At 44.4% G+C, this 18,078-nt stretch overlaps 2 protein-coding genes across 4 annotated transcripts in view; both read left to right on the forward strand.

The window, feature by feature from the left end:
- Nucleotides 1-18,078, forward strand: part of LOC107226344 (probable ATP-dependent RNA helicase pitchoune) — a 36,602-nt gene that overhangs the window by 5,602 nt on the left and 12,922 nt on the right. The window contains exons 10-16 of the mRNA XM_015667128.2: nucleotides 408-585; nucleotides 808-2,663; nucleotides 2,779-3,393; nucleotides 3,668-3,795; nucleotides 5,269-5,506; nucleotides 5,577-5,775; nucleotides 9,403-10,160. Of these exons, the coding sequence (XP_015522614.1) occupies nucleotides 408-585; nucleotides 808-980 (351 nt within the window). The 3' untranslated portion in view covers nucleotides 981-2,663; nucleotides 2,779-3,393; nucleotides 3,668-3,795; ... (1 more) ...; nucleotides 5,577-5,775; nucleotides 9,403-10,160. The remainder of the gene's footprint in view (nucleotides 1-407; nucleotides 586-807; nucleotides 2,664-2,778; nucleotides 3,394-3,667; nucleotides 3,796-5,268; nucleotides 5,507-5,576; nucleotides 5,776-9,402; nucleotides 10,161-18,078) is intronic.
- The window catches only part of LOC107226346 (protein held out wings), a 42,854-nt gene continuing 32,615 nt past the window's right edge, over nucleotides 7,840-18,078 (forward strand). For all 3 annotated transcript variants that reach the window (XM_046746747.1, XM_046746749.1, XM_015667133.2), the window contains exon 1: nucleotides 7,840-8,669. In XM_046746747.1, coding sequence (XP_046602703.1) covers nucleotides 8,543-8,669 — 127 coding nt within the window. In that variant the 5' untranslated portion in view covers nucleotides 7,840-8,542. The remainder of the gene's footprint in view (nucleotides 8,670-18,078) is intronic.

Genomic DNA, 18,078 nt, shown 5'->3' on the forward strand with positions numbered 1-18,078 from the left:
TCGTAACCAATCCAGAATCTGCGCGCGGGTTGCAGAGGCAGATTGGAATCTGCGTCTTGGCCATGGCTACTGGGATCCGATGATTTTACCTTTCTCGGCTCTGTGCGCTATGTAGCAATAATTTTTTATTCTTATGAATAATCAGCTCGCTATAGCGAGTTAATCCACCATGTCTTTGCAAGTTTCGTGCTGATTAATCGAGCCGGGGGGTGTCGATCTCTTCTCCATTGCTTTCCTCTCTCTCTCTCTCTCCCTCTCTCTCTTTGTCTCTCACTTCTTGTTTTTGGTTTGCTACGGAATTTCTTTCTTCGTATTTTTTCGTCTACAGAGAATTACTGCTTGAATATATTGCTTCGTATTTGAAAATTTAAACGCTGCAAACGTGGATTGTTTTTCTTTGTTTTTAGCTCGAAAAATTAATATCAAAGAACTACTTTTTGAACACCTCCGCTAAGGAGGCCTTCAAAGCTTACGTACGGGCGTACGATTCGCATCATCTGAAGCAGATTTTCGACGTTGAGACCTTGGATTTATCCAAAGTTGGTAAATCGTTTGGATTCATCGTACCGCCTGCCGTTGACCTGAGTATCCTTTTCTAATCATACCATTTTGGAGCGCATGTAACGTGATGAGAATTTACTGAAAAATCTTACAATTCAAAGTTTTCACCCCAGCTAGGAGGGTGTGAAGATCGTTTCTTTCACTGCAAAATATTTTTTTTTTTTACATCCTATTCATTTCGTTTGTCAAGTCGGGTAGAAAAATCCATACGTATAATTTTCTTAACGATAAAAAAAAACCTCGCAGAAGTTGGAATAAGCAAGGATTCCAGACCTAGGAAGAGACAGGGGGGCGGCGGCTACGGTCACTTCAAGAATATGAACGCGAATCCAAGTGGACGAAGACAAGTCGATCGCTCCAAGACTTTCAGGCAATCTGGAAATCGAGGAAAATCAGATCGTCGTCAATTTGCGAGATAGGGAATTATAATTTTAATTGTACTTATTTAAGGCGCGGCGACACGCGAGACGTGTCGCTATTTGTTGAATAAAAAAAGGAGACAAGCAAATTAACAATTTTACAATCGTCGGTTATCTATAAACGAATTTCTCGCACCTATAGGAGACCTTGAGCGGGTGGGATTCTCAAAATATCAAATTTATAAATACAACATTTTTTATCGGTATCAAATCAATACCCGTATTATATATCATAATTTTTTTTTCTCGTCCATCGAAGATGTAGAACATGGAAACGTGCAGCATTCGTTTCGTAATCGGGAAGGGGTACAATTTTTCGCGATATGAAAATAGATCCGAGCGTGATTCGCTATGTAATATACGATATCCGTGTCTCTGTGCGTACGTGTGTGTGTAACGTGATCTGTGACAATATAGTATCTTTAATTCATCCCGCAGACTTGTGAGTTGTTTAGCGTCAAGAACGCGTAATGAAATTATTAAAGTATATACGCGACGTTGATGTACATACGCGTAGGTTGGCCAAGCAGCCATATTTCTTTCTGGCACTTAGATTTCTTGCTACGTCTCGGCGTCGTCGTTGTTGTATGGTTTTCACATACAGTCAGTACTCGTCCTCATGTCAGTTCATTTGGCGTTCAATTTTCACACGTTCTTTTAATGTATTTGTCATTTACTGGGCTATCAGAGGCCAAAAACGGTTACAGATCTTACAGATACAGAACAATACGCATGCCACGTAGACGAGAACATCAAGCAACCTTGTACGGCTTTTCACGTGTAAAACTAAACTAGGGCAAAGATTACCGGATTGCTCGTATAAATCTGGTTCTGATTTATCCGCTTCCGTGGATTCCTGTTCAACGCTTTGTTGATTTAGATCAGATCGTTCTTCGTCTTGTATAATCTTTGCATAACAATTTTCTTAGCGGCGGGTAAACTCGCGTCTTGCACAAATTATGCAAGCGATATACCTACGTATGATGCGCGCTGGGTAAACTGACGTTATAAATCGACTCTACAACATCTAATTTTGTGTAGTTGAATCATTGTATCTATCTTCTATAATCCTACCTTGGACTCGGTGCTAGATAAAAATATGACTATATTTTTAACATTTTAACAGAATTATTATTGTTATCATCGTCACGTGATATCATTTTAGTTTAAAGCTTGTTGTTAAAACACGTTTTTACGTCTATTATAAGGTACTGATGTAAAAAATATACATGATGTTCCATTTTCGACTCGAATGACAATTTGTAATTATAATTAATAAACTGTAAAATGAATTTCACTGCAGCGGAAATGGGTGGAAAATAAATTTCGTAACATTTCATTCGATGACGATCGTTCTTGATAAATGTTTGTGTCTTGCGTCATCTGATTCTTTTATTCGAAATAGAAGAAAAATTCAATTTTTCCGTCGGTTTTCCACAATTTTCCACAATTTTCGCTGATTAGTGTGATGTATGTAACAAAATTGACAGCGGTTTCAGGATCTGTTGGTGATCAATCTTTGTTGCGACTTTCTGGTGTGTAGGAAGTATATTATGTGGCCACCAACCCGGTCGGCAAATAGCGCTAAGAAGAGGATGACAGAAGAAGAAGAAGACGAAGAAGAAGTAGACAAAGAAGCAGCAGGAGACAAAGAAGCAGCCAATGAATCCTAAAGAAGAAATGGTATAATGTAATTCTAATCATTGTTCACGTTAAACTCTCTCCCACTCGAAGTTTCAGCGAGGTCCATGTATGGACCAGTGACGTCAGCTGGTACTATTAACCAATATATGTGTAGGCGCCCGCGATCGTAGAAGGCGACAACCCGTAGGTGCCGCAGAAACGAGACGACATTCCTAATATGCTCTGGACCCTTCAGCGACGTGCGACGACGTTATATGCGCTGACCACACCAGCGCCTGCAAAAACACAGCTGACAATCTCCGCTCCGTCTCGGAGAGGTCCTTCTCTGGAGTCACCACGGATACCTGCAGGATCAACCTACGCGATTCCACCTACCCAGCCACCTTGGTTCGCTTTGGCTTCCCCCGCCGTCAATAATTTCTCAATTTGCCTCACCTGCACGAGAGAAACAACGGGATTCGTGTAGAGAGCGAAGAGAGAGGAAGAAGAGAAGATTAAGATTGCTCACCTCGAACTTGAAGCTGTCAACCCGAACGGGACCTTATCATTTTCACTTGTACTCTTTTTTTTTTCCCCATTCTTTGTTTTCACGCACAAGGTATGCAAGTATGTACTCGAAGTACGTACAACACATGCCAATCAATCAATCAATCAATCAACCAGTCGATGCGGGGAAGGTCGGAATCGCAACGAACAGGTGCCTTGCGTTCTACTCCCGCTTTAACACGACACGTCACAACAGAACACCGCCATTTCTGCATTATAGCAGGTACAGTGGATACCCCCTACCACAAACATGTAATTTTGTATTCTCATCAAGTGTTGCGAGCTCTATTCTTGCGGTCGCATTTATGTATTGCTTAGCCTTTGGTTGCGCGAAACGTGATCTGGTAACGAAAATCATGGAACGGTTACCAGAAGGTACCATATGCACGTTGGTTTATATCATTTGATATTTTAAGGATCGTCAACGTCGTTAATAATGCTACGAAGCAGGGGGAAAGACGGAAATAAACGTCTAATATCTATCATCTCGTTATAAGGCCGTACGCGGGGATGTCATGGATCAGGATGATGCCAAACCAGATGCCTCTACTGACTGCAAGCAACCGATCAACTTCGTTAGAGGTCTTCGTTGAGCTACTCTGGTGGAGGAAGCTTCCTCGTCGAGGTAGGAGAGGCGGCTATATATCGAGCGGTCTTATAAAGCGAGAAGACTGCATGGTCCGCGTTTTAATAACGTCGTACATGTGTAAGAGGATCTCGAAAGTCTTCGATCCAATTTCAATATTTTTTCATTCCGTGTACAAAAATTTTAACCATGCACAATTGATTCCACCTATTCGTAACTCTTCCGTCCATCCTGGAATCTCTGTATTATACAACTGTTCCAGTTACGTTATCACTTCGGGGAATCAGAAAAATGGCAAACTTTTCAGCCGCACATATTTAACCGCGATTAAGCGAGACCAGCCCGTCCTTGTTGCGAATAACTATCATATCGTAATAATAATACGTTCATGCAGTTGCTCGTTGTCTGCCAACGCGCACTTCGCCGTTTATGGGAATGACTAAAGCGTCGTAGTCGTTGTCAAGTGGCTTGCAGGCAAGCCTAGGCGGTTATTACACGTGCAAAAGCACGGGCTGACGCGCTGCGTTATGCAGAAAACTATGACCTGCAGTTCTCTTCGAATTTTATGCCACGCCGCATCGTGTATGCCGCGGTCATTTTGCATGACGATATATCGTGACGTTATGTGCCTATAGTAAACTATGACAGGTTGCTGATGAATGCCTTGTAGCGCGATTACGTCATTTTTCTTTTCTATTTTATCTTCTTTTTTTTTGTAAATTCTTTTTTTCTCTATCCTAAAGACCTACCGTTGATACAAATCATCTACGATGGACGGAAGAGGCTGCCGCGATGATCTCAACATCCAAACGAGAGTCGTCTACTGTTCTCTCCGCGAATCCGCGTCACGGATTCTTTACAGATTTGTGTGGTCTGCTTTACACGTGTGCAAGCAGCCCAATTGCAAGCGTTTAAAAACTTGAATCACAGACTCGCACTCTATCCTCTCATATGCAACTTCAATATTTGGCCTGTCGTCCCAAATTGTAATTCATATCGATATTTCCGAGATGATGTAAAATTTTTGTCACTCGTTCGGCCAGTTTTTGCCATCGCCAGACTCGGTGTTTCTCAATATTTCTTCTTTTTTTATCTCACTTTGAACAGAAAATATTGGCCTCGATGCGAATTGTTGCAAGTACCCACTAGATTTTACAGCTACGTACGTGTACGCACTGACAACTTTTTGAGATTTTTTTCCAACTTTTTTTCCTCTCCATTATTGACACTAGGAGTTCTCTATCGATGACGAAAGAAAATGAACTAATATTTGCTAGTACTTGTATTTTTAGGACTTGTTCTTTTTTTTTTTTTGTCATCTCGGCTTAAAGTATATACACGTATACATCGAATTTTTTATTCATTACGAAATAGATATATGAATTTTTGTTTTTTCCACGGTGAATTGAGCCAACTACTTCAAGTTTTCAGGATTGTCGGGGTGATGCAAAATCATTCGTCAGTCGCTTACAGTTTTGCGAATCTACTTCATCTGAAAATTATATGTTTCAGCAACTGCGAACGGATGAAGGATGAGGAGAGAAGTTGTGTGCTAGCTGATCAACTGAGCATGTACCAAAGGCGCATGTATACCTCCATGATGTAAATCTGTATAAATATGCCGTAGCAAATTGTGGATCCAATCGGTCGTGTAATTAATGCCAGAGTCCTCAAGCTGTTCATCATGTAACTTCCGTTACAATTATGTCATCGTTGATCAGCTTTGGACATCGTGATGCGTCCATCTGATGTACGTAACTTATGCATCCGTATTCCGTCACGTGTAGTTTCCGTTTAAGAGAATCTCTTTGTCTCTGCAGACAAGATGTGTGCGTACTTATAAGATATACTATCGCACGAAGACCAGAGCCGAAAGTAACTCTTTCCCAGATGACAACAACTGAGTCGAAGCTTATCGAAGAAACTGGTTGAAAAAGGTGTAAATGAAAACTCTGATGGAGCATGGGGAACAAAATAATCGCGAAAATAACGCAGTCCGTGTGTGGAATCGCACGATATGTAAGTAAATCCAGACCTCAACGTTACACAACGTTCCCAAGGTGCGTGCATGATGTGTATTATTCACGCTGCACAACTTCCGCATCACATTTATCTCAACATCATCTTTTCCTTTTGGAGATTAACGGTGACATGGAAAATAAAGTAACGTCACTACTTGTAATATTTTAGGTGCGTCTATAGTTGACGAATTTTTGCATTGTTGTAATCGAACAAAGTCCCCCATGCAAGGGTGGCTTGAACGGTCTTTGCAGACTTTCCACAGACGCTGATCATCGCATGGAATTCCGATCACGATCGTGCCCTCAAATTTTTTGAACGGTTACGTTTTTTTCCCGTCACACGACATTTAGAAATGCGAACCGAGTGGGAACCTCGAATTATATAGGTATAATATAAACGAAATACAGAATAAGCAAAGAGTCGAAATGTGTATCGACCCACGCGTCCTTTTCAAAGAGAGAACCGGTAATTGCAGTCCGTCCCTCGGGTCGGCTGTCGTTCAGGTCTCACCTTTTGAAGGTACAATCTAGGTTACTCGTGGGTTGATTCATCCGTGAGACCCTGGGGACAGTCGGACGTGGGCGCCGAAATACGAAGTCGCTCGCCTTCTGCCGCCTATTTCGGCGTCCTCTAATCACCACACGATAAGCTCGTTTCACCCCGTAGGTGGGATTTTCATTAATATCCAAAGAGACGGGCTGCGGGTCCATTTTGTAGTTTGATTTATGCGCGCGAATCATGAGGGCAAAATCGATCTAAAATATAGACAGATACAATCGAGATCCGCGTTTCTCTGACAGGATATATTCGCTCTTTCTCTCTCCTCTTCTTTCTCTCCCGCAGCGTTTATCCTTCTACGATAAAACGTGGGATCATATTATGGACCGAAATCGGGTTCGCCGATGATCTCTTGATGCGGTATCGCCGCGATCTCGCGAATAGGGAGGCGGAGAGGCGCGCCAGATTTCCTCGTACAAACTCATATGGTTACAAGCAAAACCGGAGCAGTCAGACCTCATCGTACGCGGTTAAAGAAAGCTTCGTAAATATTACGTAATTATACCCCGAGCTGGAAGTCTCGAGTTAAAACTTGAGTTAGGTTCATTATGTGTGTTATAACCAACTATAATTTATGGTCGAAGCTTCATCAGCTTTATCAACGGGGTTATTAAGAAGTCCGCGGTACCAGTTGACTTTGACTAATAGGGAAAATACAGATTTGTGGTCTGTGTATTGTAATTATTTGATGTGCATGAAAAAACATGAATAAATAAAAATCGAATTTCTTAAAGCAGCTACGTGATATTAATCAAGATTCATGCTTTTTGGAACTCGTTTCGTTCTCTTGATCATTAGAAGTTAATTATAGATGTATATAAGACTAACAAATGACCATCGTTACTCAGCATAACGACGTGGCATTATCAGGCTCAAAGTTGATGAAAAAATTGAATACAAACAAAGTATCAACTTGAGAATTGGTCATTTTTTATCGTTTCCACCTCACAGCCACAATTTACTCCCGATCATCACAATAGCTAGAAACGATTTCCAGACAAAGCATGAGCAACGAGTTATATTGATTTCGCCGATTTTCGTCAATGTTTCTGTATTTGAAAAAAACCAGTCCTCGAAGAATGAAGAAGCGGGTGCGCGCGCGTTTCATGCTTGCGGCATAAACGTTGGCGGGTCCGTCTCTTGAAGGCATGGAGGGTGAAGGGTAGCTGGACCTGAAGGACGGTATACAGCATGGCGTAACCAATATGCAGTAGCGAAGAGAGCGAGAGAGAAAGAGAGAGAGCGAGAGACAGAGAGGGGGGAGGGGGTGGGGGGTGCTTAAGCTCGAAGAAAAAGGTATACTGTATACCGAATACTGTATACTATCCGCGCGTTGCGCGTTGCGTATCTCTCGATTCTCGCTTACGTAGGTATTGTCAGCGGAGGCCGTATATGGACAGTGGGCGGGAAGTGTTTTCCCGTTTTGCGCATGCGCTGATGCTAGCGCGAGCTGCGCGCCGCCGCACGAATCCGCCCGAGAGTCCCTCGGCCTGACTTACGCAGCGCACCGATCAGTTGAGCCGTGATATCCGTAGCGCGCGTACTTACACACGAAATATCGCTGTATAGTTTACTACATATACGTACATACAATACATATATGTATATATATGTGTACATATGTATAGATATATATGTATATATATTAACACCATATAAATACCGAATAACCGAATCGTCTATCCCGAATCTCCCTAGTCTCGATAGTTGTACAAAAAGAGAAGTAATAATTGAAAGAAAGAAGAGAACGGAACGAAACTAAAAACAAAACAAAACAATAGAAAAAATCGCACGCATCTAATCATCTCGTTATCTAAATCACCGTTGCTGCCGTTGAATGTTTTTCTTCGACGTATAACGAATTCTCTGTTGCAACGATAGTGACTCTTCGACTGTCACCTTGATAATAACTGTCTGCAGTAACGCACGACGAAGACAACGACGGAGACGAAGACGACAGTTGAACTTGATGAATAAATAAATAAGGAATTAATTTGAAAAAAAAGGCCGCGCGTAAACGTGAAACGCGGCTTATCCTCGAATCAGTAGATTCGAAGACAATTCTTCGCTGGGGTGGGCAGGTATTGTCATTATTCGGTAAATTTGGACGTCGCTAACGCGCGTAAACATTAACGAAACGTGTTCCTACGCATCGTGGAACGTCGTCCCGCGGCCGTATTGTAAAAATAATAAAAACATAATTACAATGTGTGATAATACTAACACGACGACGCAAAGTATAGCGGACTATCTTTCACAGTTACTAAAAGATAGGAAGCAATTAGCCGCTTTCCCTAACGTCTTCATACACGTAGAACGCCTACTAGATGAAGGTAAGAATTAATCATTAATCCCTACTAACATATCTATCTCCTCGATAATTCTTATTTATGTGTAATCGTCGCTCTCACGCTCGATCCTCGGCAAATCTTCGTTTCTTTCTTTCTTTCTTTCATTCATTCATTCATTCATTCGCTCGTTTTCTTCCACGTTGTGCAATTTCCTCGATTATTCCTCGACAATTGCCCAAGTGTGTTACCGCACACATTCGTAAAAAAAACACAAGAGTGATACGAATAGAGAGCGAGAGAAATAGATGTGGATGGTGCGAGGGAGAGAGAGAGAGAGAGAGAGAGAGATATCGAGAACCGTATGTTTACACCAGCTAAGGCATTACGTCACTCTTTCGAAAATGGCACTTGCCTTCGCGGAATACTAACTATTCTAAAACCGTACGCGATGAACGAACGCACGCGTAACGCTTATTATTAGAAGTTATCGACAATTAAAACCGCGCTAGCGATGAAAAGAGTCTCTTCTATCACCCAGTTTTCTCGAATTGATATACCACACACGTGTCACACGCTTTCCGACTAACACGATCCACTGACATATTCGGTATTTGCGCGAAAAAAGAACGCGTGCATTTCCCATCGCGTTCCCGTACTTGTGAATACCAACCAACTAATGAAACCACCTTCGTTTTATCAACTAACAATATCCACTTGTGAAAACAAAGAGGAAGACAGTGAAAATCGGCGTGAAATAAGATTAATCTTATCGTAGTCTACGCCACGTGACACGAACCAGACGTGAGGATGATTCCGTGCTTGCTGCTGTTGCTGCTGTTGCTCATCTCCTCTACACCCTGCAGCAGCATTGGTTAATATGGTATCTCGGCCTGCATCTGCGACCCGGATGTCAAAAACACATGGCATTAGCCAGCCGTACGCCGTTGACGAAACCTGCATTGAGAAGACAGCTATTCCACGATATTTTCAGACTATTGTGAACGGTGAACGCAGCAGCGTATAATACCGTGTTGGGAATACCGGATGGAACAGTGATATTATATTCAGTGAGAGAGAAAAGAAATAAGAACGAGTAACAATAAAATAACGTCATGTATGCGATCATGAACTGTGTGCCTCTGTGTCGTTGCTGCTGCTGCTTGGAGCTTTTAGAGTCGTGGCCAGGGACCGACTCGCGAGGTCGGTCTTTGGAGCGAGTGAAATCGACGAATCGCACTCACTCGGGCAACTCGGTTGCTCGTTTCGAGTTGCTCTACGCGCCGGGTAGTGATGGGTAAACGCAGCTATCGAACGCGATCAAGCGGGCATTACGCGTGCATCTAACTGAACGCACGCAACAGGTTGAATGCGCCGGTTGTAAAGTCTAGACGCTACCTGATGGACAACGACGAGTATTTGATCGTTGTTCCAGGACGGCGGGGCCGCAAGAATCGGCTGACACACAAGCACCGCAAGTACCGGTTGAACGGCGCCAAGTATTTTAGGAAAGCCAATGATTCATTGAACCACCAGGTGAATTACCTAATCGTATATTATAACCTATGTAACACGTGTTATAATGTATGTAGGAATTAGACGAACAGCGCGTGCATTCCGCACGAAATATAATTGTTTGATAATATGAGAACGAAGATCGAACAAATGGATGAAAAGAATTAAATATTATTGTCGTGTGTAACGCAAGGAAAAAAGTGACTAAATAATTAATCCTTTATCCATCGATATCATGTACATGTACGTGCGTACGATATCGTGTATGAAATATACTGTATGCAAGTATATATCGATGAAATCGGTGAGGTAATTGCTTCCGTTGACTTTGAATATTGACCGTGACTGAAGCGATTAATGATCGTATTGAAAATCACCGTGACTCACATCGTTTTCCTATTTCTTTTGTCCTTTTGTTTGTTTTAAAACAATATATATATATATATATATATCTTTCTCTGTCCACTTCTTTATCGGTTTCATTTCACTTTATCCAGCGAGATCGATACGCGATCGATTGGTAACAACATACGATACACAGGGGATCAAAGTGTATCGTCGAGAGAATTTAAAATCCCTCGATCTAACACTGAAACACCGTTTCGTCGCGGCTACATAACACTCGCAACGTACGCGTGCATAAACACGACAGGTTCGTCTCGCGTCCAGTTGTTCTACGCAAGTATGTAGACCTAGTCAAAGTTGGCCTGAAAAGAAGGAGGATGGAAACTGTGGCGCATAAGCAGCGTGTTCGAAGCCATCGTTTGGCCCCGGCCCCCCCCCCCCCCCCCCCCCTCCAACCTTCCCCGCCCTCCTCCCCCGCCTCGGGCAGCCGCATTCCTTCTCTCGAGCCACACGAGAGCGAGCGAAGCGATCGTTGGTAGGTGGCGGTGGCGGTGGGGGCGGAGGGGTAAGGGGTACCGTTTCGCTCGGCTCTTGGTTACCAGCGCGTGTGTGGTTGTCGGGCGAACCGCATCCATGCGCACCCTCACCATCAGAGGATATATACCCTGTATGTGGGACCAGAAACGAGAGAAACAGAGGCCCTGCAGCGACTAGCCAAACGCTTCGTCGGGTGCGCGCGCGCGCGCTAGCGAAAGACGGACTCTAGGCGGTGTGCGCGCGTGCGTGTATACGAATGTGTATGTGGAAGCGAACGGGCGAGGAGCGAGTCGCGCGGCCCTCGTTTCTCCGGGATCCTCAGGAGTGGCGGCGCGCGGCGCCAGCCATCTTGCCGTTTTGCGACAAGCCGACAGGTTCGCCGCCCGTTAGCGATATGTGCGTAAATATTTTACACGTACTGTGACGCCCGCAGTCCCTTCTCTCTCTCTCTCTCTCTCTCTTTCTTTGTTTCTCCTCCTCCTCTTCCTCCTCCTATCACCGCCAACCCCGTTCTCTCGCAATCTCGCACTCAGCACGTGTACTTACCGGCTGCATTCGCAATACTTGCGCACAAAAATGTATACCTAATTTTTTATTGTTTATGAGTGGGTGTGTGCAGGTAGGCGTATTTAATGCGGTTGACCTTGTTGGCGCAAAATTGCGCGATGGGAATTACTGTACAAGGGGAAAAATATTTGTGCGAATAAAAATCGTGCCAGTAAAACGGCGATAAGGTTAACAGGTTGGGAAGGAATCCCGTATTGGTATGTTTGGTTTGTTTGATACGCTGAAGATCGCCAAATTTTTAGATTGTGAACGAATTGAATGAATTTTTGAATTCCATGCATTTAATATTGCGATTTCGTTGAATCCGTGCCATTTCGTTATTTCTGCGTCAAATGATAATGTATTGGAGTATTTTTGTTCAGAATTTCGTATAGAATCGGACTGTTGAGCCCTTTTTCGATTCTGAGATAGGTGTGCTTCGATATTTGGAGATATATACGTCAAAGTCGAAATCGACCAGGCCACCCACTTAATGAAACATCAGGCTTTCGTAGAACCCATTCTCGTCTACACATCACCTGCAATCCAATTGCTTATAGAGTACATTTAATTTTCCAACTCCAAATTATTCTTGATTAGTTCGTTGAAAGTTTTGGTCAAACTGTTTATTCTTTAACGTATAAGGTAGCGGTTGAAACTGGTCTCACATCATCCAGCAAAATTACTCGATTTTTCTGTAGGTTGTACGTAAGATTCGGAGTTTATCCCTGAAGTTTTTGTTCAATTGACATTCACGGTCAATGGCTCGTGAAAAGCCGCAGGTTTAAACCGCGCAGCCATACTTCTGAATTCGGCTTCTGCAGTGCCGCCGGCGATTTCCTGTGTCCATCCGGGTGGTGGAGAAGGTTCCTTGGGTGGCTATAAAATACGGCCGTCGTGACGCAACGTGCGCGAAATTCGTTATCCTCTTTGGAGATCTACGAAGAGAAAAGTTTGTTGAGTTTTACACGATCGCCATTTTTACCTGCTATCTTTAGCTCTTTCGCCTTGTCGGTTTCTGTTTCTTTTTGATTGATAATTTTTTTCCCCATTTTACGCGGACCGACGTCGTCCGATCACTCCGTTGCGTATTTTCGTTTGACCAGTTCTTTCGTCATCTCTCATCGCGGCACGGCCCCGTTATATTTCCCCTCGAGAGATAAAAATTAATAAAACAAAAAATTATTAACGGACCAAAAAAGAATATCGCTCGTTCTCGCATCGAGTTTACTGTTAGACACAGATGCGTATGATCGATAACGCGATACAGACACATTGGCGAATAGCTGTTGACCGTCTTTCGCTAGGCCGAGTCATTGGTGCGAGGTTGGAAATTACGGGATTTCCGAACGTAGCGCTCGTACAAACACAGCGCGATCGAACTTTGAACTTTGGAAAGGGTGAGGAGAAAAGGTCTTGACCACAAACGTCCACGGGTGATAGGTCACTCACACCTGCAGGGTCTGCGGAACTGTTTAACTCGATGATCTTTTGCCTACTTGTCCTGCCCGGCGGAAGAGCCGCCTTTAGAAATTCAACCGGCACAATAACACGACGCGCGTTGACAAACCAGTCACGGGTCAAACGCGGCTTTGCTTTCCTGCCTTTCAAAGAGACTCATCATACGTACGCACCTGTTCACCGCACACACCGCAGGTGGTACACGCACGCGTTTCCGTATAATCTTCGCGAACGGGGTTGCGGGTGGCATCAGATTAAATTTTGACACGTCGCCGATCGATAGACGATGAAGATTTTGGGCAATTGCACTTATGACAAGTACAGCGGGCATTTGTGATGAATGGTATTATAAACTCGGACCGGAGAGTGGCTCGAATTACAACGTATCGGGTCTGTAGGTGGGGAGTTACAGGGCCCAAGTGGGAAATACGAGGCTATGGTAATAATTCTGTAAGAAGACGTTACGCGCTAGGGTATATCGCCTGTTTCTAAATTAGGAAATGCCCACGCGTCTTCACTCGCCGTTACACAGGCGGTTTAAAACGAATACCAAGTGACTTTATACGCAGCGCTCTTCTTACACTCGCGAGATCGCAATGCTCTACGTCATATAACGCATCGACAAAAACCGCGGTTAAAGCGCGATTGTCGTTGAAATTTTCAACGAAATTAGCGATGAAAAATTACGGGTAAGTTGCGCCGAGATCGTAAATTATACTCGGATTCGGGACCGTTGATTGGACTGTTTTCTTCGTCGCGAGATACGCGGTGTTGCACAGGGATAAAAGTGGGTGAAAAACGTGCGTCATCGACGATCCCCGATCTCGCTCACTACCGTCATCGAACAAGACGGCAAGACAAGGTCTCATACGATTAGTTACGGACCTCAGGGCCGTAGGTTGAAACTATTGAGGCCCTCTCGCGATGGGGGCCGTTGACCGAGATGACCCCCGGTGCACACCCATCCTTCTCGACGCAATACGTCCGCGTGGTGGGAGGTGAAAGGAATCTTCTTCGTCGGTCTCTGTCCTCTGATATATCCAGCTCGTGGACCATCCGACCATCCAGAGATTCGAACCGTCGCTGTCAAGAGATTCCCACGTTTCTGTATCGTACACATATTGTACATACCATTGGTATGTACCTGCCATGCTCACCGACAACGCCGCACACTCGTTTGCTCAATGTCGTGAAGGGTCTATCGAACGAATCTTTAAACTCGATAAGCTCGATTCAACCCGTAGGAATCGAAGATCGGAGTAATATTTCACTGCGAAATGTCTGCGAATGAATATGCATAAAGAAGTTGCTCACTATATTCCATGTCGTCGGTAATCCTTATAGTAATCGGATTCTTATTTTCAATGTGTGCGCGCAAAAGTATTGGGGACGAGGATTACAGACGTTGGTCATGTTGTGTGATTGTTATTTGTATAATAAATGGACTGGGTTTACCTTCGTACCTACCGACTGACAAATCGGTGGCACGGACAAAGGTTCGGGCTTTCTAAAAGTCATTACAGTTCTGACCGTGAGGCATGCTTGTCTCCCCTTATGAAACATTTAACCCAGTGAGTGACCGGGACTCTTGAGAAGACGATGATTGCGATAACGAGTATAGTGAAGTTCCATGTTGTGACTCCCTCTATTTCTCTTGTTCGAGCATTCGTTCCTACTTTCATTGTTCTCCGTGTCTCTCGTTGTCTCACTTTTCTTTCTTTTTCATCTCTCTCTGGGATGTAACGAAAACTGGGTGAACCACTGCGCGTGGTGTACCGCTATCAAAGAGGACCTCTCTGCAGACGATGACGAGCGGAAAGAATCGAATTCGGGCCTGACTCGGACCGGCTGGTTCGTGCAACCACAAATAATATCCCCACGGGTGGGCCTCGAGCGAATATTTTTTAACGAGCACCGCGTATCCTCCACCGGGTGACCAACGCGCGGCCCACATTCGTCGCAAAACCCTTAACCTCGCATCATTTCACAGATACATGTTTTCGAACAACCGAGACTTAGCCGCGGCTCGCACGTAACCTACCTTGGTGTCGCGGACTAACAGGATTTTACTCCCGCTTTTCCCCTTTACTCCCTCTCACTTCCTGTCATGCCACTGACATGTCGGTAGATTTCAACGGGTCGGGAAATTCTCTTTATACCACTAAGGAAAGAAGGAAGGGAGAAGAGTGCGAGATAAAAAATACGAGAGTCAGGCAGAGAGAAAGATGCTGTGATGGAATAAGTATATATATATATATATATTTATATCGTAGATAGGCGCGAGTTTTAACCCGTGAAAAACCCCTTTAAAGAGATTTTTAAACCCACGCTGCTACGTAGCATCAGCAGCAAAGGCTCACTCACGCCCCACGTAGAAGTACACTGTTACCTCGACACTCACTCCCGCAAAGCCAGACAGCTAGAAATCCTATCTTGGACCCTGATCTTTCTTTCTCTTTCTCTTTCTACTCGGAGCTTTTAGTTGCTCTCTTTTTTTCCTTCCTCAAATCTCCCGCCATCATCCCTCAGGGGGAAAAAATATATCTACAAGTAGATGTAGTGTGTTCACCGCAATCTAAACTTATAGTTCGGTTACCTCTCCGTCCGATCCGAACATTCAATGTTTTCCATTTTCGTCGACTTAATTTTTTCTAGTTTTCAAGTAAAAAATAAAAACGGAAATAAGAATACATGGAACTTTGTCCGTAGCGACGGAAACCTTGGCGGTCACAGAGGGATGTAAACAGAACAAGTACTTGTTGTTTCACCGTGCAATTTTTCACCCTCGCGAAGGTTACGGAAGAGTTTGGTAAATCGCGATAAAACGAAGTTGGTAAAAACGGTGCATCATAACCCCGAGAATGAATTCGTTGTTCTTGCACATGAAACTTTGGTTTTTTCAACAAAATTATCCAACTCGGCAACCAGATCCGGCCTGAATGAAATATATCTGTTTGTCGCAAGGCTGGTATGTAGATTCACGGTATGGAGTAGTGGTGAACCAGGGTAATCTAATACATAAATATAAACGCCGCCATACACCGCGTACACGCACACGTGCTCATTCGCTCTCTCTCTCTCTCTCTCTTTCTCTTTCTCCTACGAGGTCACGTGTTCGATGGTTCCATACCAAGACTTGAGACTGGATTGACTCCCGAGGGCTTGTCCAGGAGTGGCGCGATGCAGGGAGTGGCGACCCGCTCCTCGTACCGACTAGTCGGGAATGGACTCTACGTGTAGAACGCGTACAGATTTCTCTGAGCCATTCGCTCCGAGGTCCGATATGCACAGGCACACCGGTACCTACCTTTAGATTATTTCATACCTGCATCTAGGCGCTCGCACTGCCGCACGTAGGACGCGTTAGTGTCTAACCGGAAAAGCGAATGACTGTCATCGAAGTATCGTGTTCGAGTTAGACCGCAGCCACCGTTGTTGTCGTTGGTATCCTTGACACTATTTTTATCACGAGTATTATTACGAGTAAAACAAACACGCCGACAGATCTCCTGCAAGTGATTTGGGACTGCGTGGATACAATAGAATTAATATCTATGAGATACGTTAGGATCGGAATAGCTCGGCTGGTTTGTTTTAAACTGTAATTATGATTTTTTATTTCGATTTCTTCCGATCGTAAGCGTTGACACGAGACTCCTTGTCATCCCAGCCGAGTCTCGCTTATCTCGATAAATGCAGCTAAGGGACTCTCGATTCGACGGTGTTGGCGTCGATTACCGATGCGGATATGCTTCGAGCGACGAACTCGAGGAAAACATATTACGTTATTAAGCTGCGCGTGATGTCTCGTCGCCAGGTTTCTTCCTAACGGTATGTAGGAACTCGCGCGTGAAAGGACATCGGCTAATAAGGCGTTTTGAGCAACGATCATTGATTGGAGCCGGTACTCGCTGTGGTCGTGCCGCTTGGAACCTAGTTCAGCGAGTCGTACGAAACCGCTAATGACACTTTGGTATTCGTAACGAGCCAAGGAGGGCAGAATTTCCTTGATCAGTATCCCGTTTGACCGGCTTTTCTTATAAGCTCGAAAATTCTTTACACTTCCATTGATAGTCGGAATTGTTCAGGCTATCGGTATTACTTTTGTTTCACGCGTTCGAATTTTAGCGCCAAAAAGATAACCTCGTGTCTCTCCGTTGCTTCGAAGGGAAAGGCGAGAGAGTAATAGAGATGATAGAACGGCCCGGTTGTCGAACAATATTGTGAATAAACAGTAGCCCTCATTGACATCCGTGCCTACAGGGGTAAATAACAAAGATTGAACAGTAAACCGTGAAATCATGTGTACATATTTATAATAGATAAAGCCTTGCGTGGTGAGACCGAAAAGCATCTGGTTATACTGCAGCTATTTAGGGACCGTAAAAGGGGTCTGGTTTTTCCTCTTCCGGTTATACCGCGCCACTGCTCGGCGCTGGAGAGATTTTGTGTCAAATGCCTGGCACACGTTGCCGCACTGCATTCTCGTCGAACGCTTTCAAATTCCAAGTTTAGTTCTCTCATGTGTCTCCCATTTTCCACGGTTCTCCACTTTTCGCAATCTTCGCGAATTCCTGATCACTCGACAAGTTTACCCCCGATCCGGTCACTCAACGCTACACTTTTTTCTATACGCCCTCCCCGCACGCACGACGGTCGACTTTTTTCCCCTCTCGTCCTGCGCAGGATCAACAGGTTGGTTTGTCCCGCTCTCTGAAAGGAGGCGTGTAGCCTGACTCGGGGGAATCTTGAATGGAACCTGTTGCACGGGGTGGTTGCACCGATCGAGGTGCAAGGCCGATGTCCCGAGGATTCGAACTCGCCTCGGAGACCCCTTGCCGACTCCTTTTTTCCCCGTCTCCCTTACAGGCGACAGGATATCGCCGCTTATAACTCCTTCTTATAGCAGGTTTTACCTTCGAAACCGCGACTCCGACACTCTCCCTTTACACGTTTTCTCTACGCGTAGCGTATTCCACGGAACTGTTTTCATTGCGTCGTAAGTACAGCAGACAAGACTGAACCGAAAATATGAAACGATCGTCCAAAT

The sequence above is a fragment of the Neodiprion lecontei genome, chromosome 1 (assembly GCF_021901455.1).
Source record: "Neodiprion lecontei isolate iyNeoLeco1 chromosome 1, iyNeoLeco1.1, whole genome shotgun sequence".
Taxonomy (NCBI): Eukaryota; Metazoa; Arthropoda; class Insecta; order Hymenoptera; family Diprionidae; genus Neodiprion; species Neodiprion lecontei.